We start from the raw sequence: 11,115 nt of genomic DNA, 5'->3' as shown, positions 1-11,115 counted from the left end.
GTTTTGCAACTTTTGGATTTGATTGTGGCTCAACACACCTTAATGAAAAGTTTTATGAATGACTAAAAAATAATTACATTTAATATACATTACATACATACATACATTGATCTTTATTTTAGAAATTATGGTTGTCGTCAATAATTTAGTGGGGGTTTTTTTGTTTTAGTTGTATTTTTCTCTTTTCTGCTGCAACTGTCTTCTATTATTACTATGAAAAGATTTAACGTTTTCCAAAATGAATTGTCACTGTATGAGAACTCTTTACATGTAATGATCGAAGGATCCACAAGGTGGCGGTAAAGCACTAACATGAAAACCGACCATCATAATCCTGGAAAGAAGAAGACAAAGAGCTCACGTGGTCTGTTGTGCTGAATGTTTGAGTGTTTCTCTGAAAACTATCTTCGGTCCAGTTTTAACGAGTTTATCAAAAAGCTCCTGTTAACTGCTGCTGAAGCAACATTCAGAGTTTAAATAAATAATCGTCAAGTCAGATGGATGATCAGCGCAGACTGCTGGATTTCTCCCGGACCCCCCAGATAATCTTACACCGAATAGGTAGGAAACACCAGCGTTTGGACGAAGGTTAATGTCTGCACCTTTCTGTATGAGGATCATTTTAGTAAATGTTCTTTTCCCGTATAAATATTTTGTTAACATGTTAGAACGCAGACATGAATATTACGCTGTGCCAATGGCTTATTTATGTAGAGCAGTGTTTCTCAACCTTTTTTGGGCCAGCGCCCCCCTAGCCTTTATCCAGGTCCCTCATCGCCCCCCACCAAAGAATTTGCAGGCCACTTTGCACTGGCCATTATTTTATCATTAATATTACTATCACTATTGCACATGTTTTGATTTTTATGCTTGTTTCTGTATTTATCATCAAAAATAATTTCCCAGAGAACAAAAAAGCCATGGGAATAGAAATTATTTTCACAAGTGTCTACGAAAAATGCAATAAATGAACATTCAACTTAAAATTTGTAGGCCTAACAGCAGTAAATCAGAGTGGAAAAAATATTCTTATTTTGTGCCATTTTCTAGTTGTTAAATGTTGCACAAATGACCTGATAAAAGATGAACAACATGCCAGTTTAAACTTTGAACTATTTGCAAAACGACTGAGCTCTGCAACATTAAAACATGGATAGAACTGTAACTACATTAATCATAACTCTTCTTCTCTTCAGTATTTCTGTCAGTTTCTGGTGGTGCAGCTCTGTGCTGCCTTCAGGAGAATGGGACATCAGAGTATCATCCATAAAACTTCACCCACATGGCATTTATTGTGCAAACCAGAGCTTTCAGTGGAAAAACACAAGTTCCAGGTCCTTTTAATGCCATACAAATATGACACAGAAACATGGATTATATCTTTATGTAGACATGTCTATTGATTATAGATTAATAGTTTTACTGGACAGAAATTACAAAGAACAAATCTTGTTCTTAATCAAATCCTAATGAGTCAAATTCAAAGTGTCATGGAGTCATCAGCCTCATGACATTAACACTGACATGAAAAATAATATTGAAGAAATAAATATATCAAATCTAATTAAAAACATAAATAAGTGATCAGTTCTTTACTGTTATGGTCTGTAAGATATATTTATTCTCAGTATTAGATGTGGTCTCAACAAACCCATAACATTTCAACAATATTATTTTACCTTTTATCTGGAAATAGTGTCTGTTTATTTTTGCCATACAGTCCTCTGTATTAATTATTGCACGAAAGGTCTTGCCATACCAGTTTATTCCTCTGTATTTACTTTAGTTTCTTAGTTTATTCTTGCATTTTGTTCTTCATTCATTTCCATTTAGTTTCATTTGATTATTATTATCCTCTCTTGGTTTATTGCTATGTCCACTTTAGTTTCTTTCCTCTTGCTAGATCCATTATAAGACGAATAATATTCACTCATCACCTGCTGCGCCTCCTAATCGTCATGTGTTTCACATCATGTGTTGATTTTTCACTGTTCAGCGTCGGATTCTCTGTTTTTATGCCATATTTCACATCTAGTTCGTCGCTCCGTTTATGTCCTGCTTCTCCTGTTTCAGAGTTTTGCGCAATGTGCGCGTCTTTTTTTTAAGCCCCTAAGGTGCAGGGCGGTCGGGAAGCGTATCGATGAGGAAAAGGCAGACTGACATAAACCTTTTAAAACAACGGAAACAATTTCTGCATTCTGATTATTGAAATTTAAAAGTGCTGTGTTGTTCTATCACCCCGTTTCATACCGGACCACTTACAGCTCCGGTGTTAACGCTATAAAATGAACGCTCTCTATCGTGGTATCACCCCTGGAGGGATTCCTTTATTTCTTTATTTAAATGGGTTCATTTTTCAGAGGGATACACAGTGAGGGTATCGTGATTTTAGCTACCAGTGGCTGGAGAACGCAGCTGCGCCAAGAAGCTAACAAAAGCTAACAAACACCGAATAGAAGAATTCAGAGTAATACAAATAACATCTTGACATAATGCAGTTTTCTGTCAAATATCAAGAATAATCCCTTCTACAATTAATTTTGCAATAAAATATGATTTTAAAATCCGTTCATTTGAGAATTCTCCAAATGTCAGCTGGATGTGACGACTGATCTGTCTCTCTGTCTACGCTTTTGAAATTTAAAGTGTTTTTTTATTTTTATTTCTGTTTTAAAGAATGAAAGATTTCTCCTGCTTACTTCAATAAAATTAACAATAACTCTTTTTCTCTGTTTTCTTCTCCAGGTTCCCTGCAGTTTAACCAAGAGAGAAGATCGACTCTGGACCAGGAGGAGTTGGAACCTCTGCAGGGAAAACAAGACCAGGAAGAGAAAGAAGTTTACTGCAGTCAGGGAGAAGAACAGATTGAATTAAAACAGGAAACTGATACCTGCATGTTGGTTCCTGTTGATGAGCAAACACACCAAACTGAATCAGAACCCAACAGGAACCAAGTCCTCTTAAAGGAAGCTGCTGGAGCCGAGAAGCAAAATCAGGAAAGAAGAAAACTTTTCTCATGTGCCATCTGTAAAAAGCGTATCTCTTTAAAATCTGTTTTTGATGCTCACATGAGAACTCATACAGTTCAAAACCTGTTTTCATGTGTGAAGTGTGGAAAAAGTTTTAGTCAAAAAAAGTATTTAACTCAGCACATGATGATTCACACTGGTGAAAAACCGTTTTCATGTGGGAGCTGTGGAAAAAGTTTCAGTCAAAAACGGGATTTAACTCGACACATGATGATTCACACTGGTGAAAAGCCGTTTTCATGTGGGAGTTGTGGAAAAGGTTTTAGTCAAAAACGGGGTTTAACTTACCACATGATGATTCACACTGGTGAAAAGCCGTTTTCATGTGGGAGTTGTGGAAAAGGTTTTAGTCAAAAACGGGATTTAACTCAGCACATGATGATTCACACTGGTGAAAAACCGTTTTCATGTGGGAGCTGTGGAAAAAGTTTCAGTCAAAAACGGGTTTTAACTCAGCACATGATGATTCACACTGGTGAAAAGCCGTTTTCATGTGGGAGCTGTGGAAAAAGTTTCAGTCAAAAACGGGATTTAACTCGACACATGATGATTCACACTGGTGAAAAGCCGTTTTCATGTGGGAGTTGTGGAAAAGGTTTTAGTCAAAAACAGAAGTTAACTCGACACATGATGATTCACACTGGTGAAAAGCCGTTTTCATGTGGGAGTTGTGGAAAAGGTTTTAGTCAAAAACAGAAGTTAACTCGACACATGATGATTCACACTGGTGAAAAGCCGTTTTCATGTGGGAGCTGTGGAAAAAGTTTCAGTCAAAAACGGGTTTTAACTCAGCACATGATGATTCACACTGGTGAAAAGCCGTTTTCATGTGGGAGCTGTGGAAGAAGTTTCAGTCAAAAACGGGTTTTAACTCGGCACATGATGATTCACACTGGTGAAAAGCCGTTTTCATGTGGGAGCTGTGGAAAAAGTTTCAGTCAAAAACGGGTTTTAACTCGGCACATGATGATTCACACTGGTGAAAAGCCGTTTTCATGTGGGAGTTGTGGAAAAGGTTTTAGTCAAAAACAGAAGTTAACTCGACACATGATGATTCACACTGGTGAAAAGCCGTTTTCATGTGGGAGTTGTGGAAAAGGTTTTAGTCAAAAACAGAAGTTAACTCGACACATGATGATTCACACTGGTGAAAAGCCGTTTTCATGTGGGAGTTGTGGAAAAGGTTTTAGTCAAAAACAGAAGTTAACTCGACACATGATGATTCACACTGGTGAAAAGCCGTTTTCATGTGGGAGTTGTGGAAAAGGTTTTAGTCTAAAACAGGCTTTAACTCAGCACATGATGATTCACACTGGTGAAAAGCCGTTTTCTTGTGGGAGCTGTGGAAAAAGTTTTCGTCACAAAGTTGGTGTAACTCACCACATGAGGCGTCACACAGGTGAAAAGCCATAGCAGTATTTTCCATACATGTCCTATGTTGAGGTTCACTATTGAATGGTTTTGGTTTAACACTAGAATGAAAGACTGGAGGGGTTTCATGTCTATAAAACTTGAAAAGTTGAAAGTGTGATCATTTGTATCTTCACATTTGGATTCTTGGAGATGTGCAACCACGACACATTTTCCTTCAGAGATGCTTTGTTTTGTTTTCCTGGCATATTCTGTATCAAAAACAATACTGATCAACTGTATGTTATTAACATCCTGTTTATGTACAATGTGAAGAGCAGAGGGCTCAGCACACAGCCCTGAGGAGAGCCAGAACTGATGCTGATAGCTGAAGTGGCTTTGGAGCCCACTGACTATTTCATGCACTAACAGAGTTTGACCGGACATGGACTCCCTTCCAGAACATTCTCACAAGACTGGACTTGATTAGTATTATTCTATCCTGTATAGAGAAAGAGTGGGTGGGTGGATGTTGTTGATCTTAACACACTTAGAATAAAAAATACAATGTGCTGTTATGCACTAATTGTGCATTCTCAGATACATCTACATACAAAAAATTATCTGATAAGGTTTCTCTTCAAAACAAGATGAGATTGTAACTGATGCTGTTATTTGTTTCAGATTATATTAACCAGTTTAACTCTACCCAAGTAAAGGTTTTGTGAATAAATAAACATGTTTATGGAAAATGTAAGAAAGCATGGTGGATTATTATTGTCTTCAATAATTTGGTGTCTTTTGTCTTAGTTGTATTTTTCTCTTTTCTGCTGCAGCTGTCTTCTATTATGACTATAAAAAGATGTTACGTTTTTAGGCTGTGACTCAGTTGTATATTACATTTACTCAAGTTACATTTAGTTGAAAAAGAGATGGAGAACCTTTTACTTGAGTAATATTATGAATACTGCTACTCTTAAATATTTCTGGCTACTTACTACACTCTTTGAGTTACTTCACTAAATGAAGAATAAATATGTTTTTACCAAAATGACAGACACACAGTTTATGTTAAAATGATACTTTTTGTCTGTACACAAACTTTGTCGTACTAATTTTCTGTGCCTGTTGTACTATTTGGAGATCAAGCCCTGACTAAATATTTTTATTCTTAAATTAATAATTTATTGGACAGCCTGTGTTTAATACATAACTGAAGTCACTCCATGGAAAAAGTCCCCAGAAGACATTTTAATATAAAATGACCAAAATTACGGGGAAACAAATATCTGTAAGATTGCACCAACATCAGATCTCTGACGTAGCACTGAATTATTAGCTGCTGTTCAGAAAACCATCTGCATCATCAGCCGTCTGATGTACAGCAATATTTCCTTTCAGTGCTTACACTCTGCACAACATGCAACTGTTTCAGACGGACATAAATATAAACAGTGTTTTGCAAATGTAAACAAATGCTTCTTTAAATTAAAAAAAGCAATGCAATGTGTACAAATATGAGCTAATGTTCTTTGTTGTTCTATGAAAGCTGCTTTGGAAAACTCATTATTATCTCTCAGGGTCAGAAATATTCATATTTACTCTGCATAATCAGTGCCAGCAAAATATAAACATTTACGCAGAAATCCAGTCAGAGAAAGTCTAATTACAGTTCTACAAACATGCAAAGCAATTTGTCCCTCAAATTTTAATTTTATGCAATTTAAAATATTACCACCACTCTATTAAAGACCTGTTTTGAGAGAAACACTTTAGAAACAAACCTTATTAGCAGGATCTTAAGCATGTAAACAAGAGGCAGTTGATGAAAAGAAACCCAAACAATCTCAGTTTTACCTTTTCTCCGCCTGCCTTTGCCTCTTCCTGGTGAAAAGTGCTTGACGAGAATCAAATATCAGCAGAAATTCACTGATTCAATCTGGTAAAGTGATAACATACTGAGAGTTTTATTCATTTATTTATTTATTTGTGCGTCTGATCTTTTAAAAAGACATTATTCTTTGAAACCCAGTGTAACTATAAATCCTGATAATAACAAATGAGTAAAATAGGGTGAAGTAAAAGTTCACCACCACCTGCAGCTGCGGTCACAGTTGAGTTATTACATCACTGGAGCTTATCGGCCATCGGTATTAACCTCCATGTGACTCAACATACAGATCTTAGGGATCATTTGAATCAGAAAGCTTCATGATGCACCACCATCTGCTGCTCCCATCTCAGTGCTGGGCAAACAGAAATCCAGTCCTTGAGGTCCAGTGGCTTTTTTTGGATGTGTTTCTGCTTGAACACCTGATTTATATGGCTTACAGTCTATAACTTGTTAAAAAAACAACATGTGGATCTATAACTCTCAGTTATACAGAAGAAAAAACTGTAAAAAGCGCTGACAAAGGTTTATTCAGTTTGTGAACATCAATAAAATCCAAGTAAACATTATGTTGAGCTTTAATATTCAAGTGACAATTTGTAATTAATGATTGTGCAATAGTTTCAATCAAGTGATGCAGCATTTAACAACATCTGTATTTTTTATTTTCTTGAGATCTGTTAAAAAGGTCTTTGTATGTCTGGCTGGAGTCTCTTTCTCTTCTTCCTTCACTCAGACTCAGTCGTTGGAGGTTGATAACTGGATCTGCGTGAAACTCGATCCAGTCGCTCCACAGCCACGCTCTCCAACACCCGCCTCATCAGAGGATGCTCCTCCAGGACTTCGTTGAAGTCGTCCACGCTCAGCGAATAAAGACGACAGTAGGTGTCGGCCCTCACGCTGGCCGTCCGTCGGCCCTGAGTTAGTAGGCAGATCTCTGAGCCAAGAAAAACAATCGGTTTAGTCATAAAGTTAGAAGAAAAACGCAAAATCTTTCTAAATATTTTTGGTCTAGTTTCTAGTCCAAATATTTTAGTGCACTTAAAGTAACTTTTCAACAAGATATTGGAGCTAGTTTTAAGTCCAGAATTGCTTAATATTGACTTAAAATTGTACTAGTTTCACAGGCTGATTATTTTACTTATAGTGTTGGATAAATGTCTTGTAATAAGTGAAATAATATGCCAGTGGAACTGGTACATGTTACTTATATTAAGAAATAATTGACTTAAAACAAGCTCCTATATCTTACAGAAATGCTATTTATAAATTAGTTTTGTCTTATTTCAATTAAAATTTTCTTGTTTCCTAAAGAAAAATTCATGGCAAGATTTTGGGTTTTTTCACAGTGCAAAAAAAAGAAAAACTACCCTGCAAAATGTATTTACAGTATAATCATAATCAAGCAACTTGCACATTATCTTCATTGCTTTTACAGAGTGAAATATTTCATAATTTTTAGTTTTTTCTTCAAAATGACATTAAGCCAATGATGAAAAATTACATTTACCATTAGAAATTCAGAAGAAATAGTAAATATTAGGTGGAAATGTAGTGCAGTTACAGCCAAGAGTTCTGTGGGAGATTTTATAGAAGAAGGGCAGCAATAATCTGAATAATGAAGACTCTCGTAGAGATGATAAGTAGCCGAATAGAGTTTTAATACTCTGCTGTATTTACCTCCAAAGTAGGCTCCATCACTGAGCACTAACTCCTTACTGTCACGCGGGATAATCGTGACGGTGCCATGCTGGATGAAATACATTCTCCGACCCAGCGTTCCCTCTCGTATTACATAGTCTCCCGGCTGGAAAACATAAAGCGCAGCTTGGTCAGGATCACGGTGACAAAGTGAGGGTCGGTGTTGGCAAAGAGCGGCATGTTGGCGACAAGTCCACGGCAGTTATAGCTGACAATCTCCTGCATGACAGAGACAAAATGGACAGAAGTAAACTAAGTGGAAAACACATTTCGGTGATTCTTGAGAATAGGGACAAAATGGGTTTTAATTTTCCAATATTTTTTTGTTTTTTATTTCTCAACCATAAGTATGCAAATATGACAAATAATGTTTTGTAAATGTAAAGATGCTAAGGTATAGGCTCCCATTTGCAACATTTTTTTTAAATTACACTTTTAATCGACCTGACCTAGAACGTTGTCATCACCATCTGACAAAAATAAATATAAAATAATTTTTAATGACCCTATTAGTGATATTTTTACTCATTTTAACGACAAATGCTTCTCAAGAAACAAAATAAATATGATTTAAAACCAAAAACAACAAAAAGTCCATCTGACGGAGTTGACACTGCATGACGGAGTTGACACAGAACTGAAGGTGGTGACAAACTAGTGAGTAAAATGAAAAACTTGGTACATGTGAAGTAATGCAATTTATGTAAAATATATTAAAATGAATTAATTGCACATTTAAGTGAGATTTGACAACAATTTCACTGAAAGAGTCACAAAAAATCTGATGGAGTTGACATCTGACAGAGTTGACGAAATGCCAAACTACCTCATTTTATATGATGTTATTCTGAAGGAGGCCATATTGTAGCTCATCAGGTCCATGAAATCTTTACATTTTACCAAAATTAAGCTTTTATTTCACAAAATTTCATCAAAGTTTTGTAAATTGTCAGTTATGGTGTTGACACTTCATGGTTGTGACAAACAATTTAGGAATAAAAAGAAGAAAAAACTAAAGAATAACATAAACTAACCAGAGCTAACTAGCCCTCTTAGCAAAGGAAGAGAAAGGAAGTGGCCATGGGGTCCTCAGAAGTTCTGGTGCCCCCCAATAATGCCTGATTTTATTTTATTTTTTACATTCTTTTAATTTCTGACGGTGTTGACAAAAACTAGGGACAAATTTCAATGGAGTTGGAAAATATATAAAAATGATTTTTAATTCAATTTATTGATACTTTTATAATTATTTATATGACTACTTATTTACTGCTTAATTGTCATAATATATAATTTTTGTATTTTTTAAATTGTTTTAAGCTATTATAATGTATTGAGTTCTTCTCCGGGACAAGGGATTTTCCAGGCATCATCCACCGACTACAGTGTTTAAAATAAAAAAAATATTCAGCAAACACCAGGAAAATATACATTGTTGTGCTCACATGACCCGGGTAAGTTTAGTCAGATATTTGAAAAAAATATATTTTTTGTATATTTTATTCAAATGTTGTGCTTTATCCATAGGACCTGTTTGATCCCTATTCTCAAGAATCACTGATTTTTAATTTTCTGCTGTGCATATTGAAGACTGTTGATAAAATGTATGACTATTAACTCATTTAAAGAGTCAAACTCCAGTCTTCAAGGGTCGTTGTTTTGCAACTTTTAGATTTCATTCTGGCTCAACACACCTTAATGAAAAGTTTTATGAATGACTAAAAAAATAATTACATTTAATATACATTACATTTATTATACATACATACATACATACATACATACATACATACATACATACATACATACATACATACATACATACATACATACATACATACATACATACATACATACATACATACATACATACATACATACATACATACATTGATCTTTATTTTAGAAATTATGGTTGTCGTCAATAATTTAGTGGTTTTTTTTGTTTTAGTTGTATTTTTCTCTTTTCTGCTGCAACTGTCTTCTATTATTACTATGAAAAGATTTAACGTTTTCCAAAATGAATTGTCACTGTATGAGAACTCTTTACATGTAATGATCGAAGGATCCACAAGGTGGCGGTAAAGCAATAACATGAAAACCGACCATCATAAACCTGGAAAGAAGAAGACAAAGAGGACTGCACGTGGTCTGTGGTGTTGAATGTTTGAGTGTTTCTCTGAAAACTATCTTCTGTCCAGTTTTAACGAGTTTATCAAAAAGCTCCTGTTAACTGCTGCTGAAGCAACATTCAGAGTTTAAAGAAATAATCGTCAAGTCAGATGGATGATCAGCGCAGACTGCTGGATTTCTCCCGGACCCCCCAGATAATCTTACACCGAATAGGTAGGAAACACCAGCGTTTGGACGAAGGTTAATGTCTGCACTTTTCTGTATGAGGATCATTTTAGTAAATGTTCTTTTCCCGTATAAATATTTTCTTAACGTGTTAGAACGCAGACATGAATATTACGCTGTGCCAATGGTTTATTTATGTAGAGCAGTGTTTCTCAACCTTTTTTGGGCCAGCGCCCCCCTAGCCTTTATCCAGGTCCCTCATCGCCCCCCACCAAAGAATTTGTAGGCTACTTTGCACTGACCATTATTTTATCATTAATATTACTATCACTATTGTAGATGTTTTGATTTTTATGCTTGTTTCTGTATTTATCATCAAAAATAATTTCCCAGAGAACAAAAAAGCCATGGGAATAGAAATTATTTTCACAAGTGTCTACGAAAAATGCAATAAATGAACATTCAACTTAAAATATGTAGGCCTAACAGCAGTCAATCAGAGTGGAAAAATATTCTTATTTTGTGCCATTTTCTAGTTGTTAAATGTTGCACAAAATGACCAGATAAAAGATGAACAACATGCCAGTTTAAACTTTGAACTATTTGCAAATGACTGAGCTCTGCAACATTAAAACATGGATAGAACTGTAACTACATTAATCATAACTCTTCTTCTCTTCAGTATTTCTGTCAGTTTCTGGTGGTGCAGCTCTGTGCTGCCTTCAGGAGAATGGGACATCAGAGTATCATCCATAAAATTTCACCCACATGGCATTTATTGTGCAAACCAGAGCTTTCAGTGGAAAAACAAAAGTTCCAGGTCCTTTTAATGCCATACAAATATGA

At 35.5% G+C, this 11,115-nt stretch overlaps 1 protein-coding gene and 1 long non-coding RNA gene across 2 annotated transcripts; one reads left to right on the top strand and one right to left on the bottom strand.

Moving 5' to 3' along the window:
* The first annotated feature begins 361 nt into the window (after positions 1-361).
* Positions 362-5,253, top strand: LOC145550554 (uncharacterized). The gene is made up of 2 exons (XR_014086438.1): positions 362-561; positions 2,746-5,253. It is a non-coding gene; the product is annotated as an uncharacterized LOC145550554 (long non-coding RNA).
* A 1,528-nt stretch (positions 5,254-6,781) lies between these two features.
* LOC145550553 (potassium/sodium hyperpolarization-activated cyclic nucleotide-gated channel 2-like) lies at positions 6,782-8,355 on the bottom strand. Its single transcript, XM_081604444.1, has 2 exons — positions 7,951-8,355; positions 6,782-7,207 (listed from the first exon to the last, which is right to left on the bottom strand). Exons 1-2 carry the CDS (start codon positions 8,033-8,035, stop codon positions 6,999-7,001), a joined length of 294 nt encoding a protein of 97 aa, XP_081460570.1. The 5' UTR covers positions 8,036-8,355; the 3' UTR covers positions 6,782-6,998.
* Positions 8,356-11,115: the final 2,760 nt, after the last annotated feature.

This window comes from Poecilia reticulata, unplaced genomic scaffold (genome assembly GCF_904066995.2).
Source record: "Poecilia reticulata unplaced genomic scaffold, P_reticulata-male-v2 Scaffold_83, whole genome shotgun sequence".
Classification (NCBI taxonomy): Eukaryota; Metazoa; Chordata; class Actinopteri; order Cyprinodontiformes; family Poeciliidae; genus Poecilia; species Poecilia reticulata.
Note: the sequence above shows the minus strand (reverse complement) of the source record. Positions and strands in the feature narration are given on the sequence as shown.

Excerpts from the sequence above, each read along its gene's own strand:
- LOC145550553 (XM_081604444.1), bottom strand. The coding sequence starts at position 8,035 with ATGTATTTCATCCAGCATGGCACCGTCACGATTATCCCGCGTGACAGT. Across the intron at positions 7,208-7,950 it reads TGATGGAGCCTACTTTGGAG|AGATCTGCCTACTAACTCAG; the intron begins GTAAATACAGCA and ends TTCTTGGCTCAG.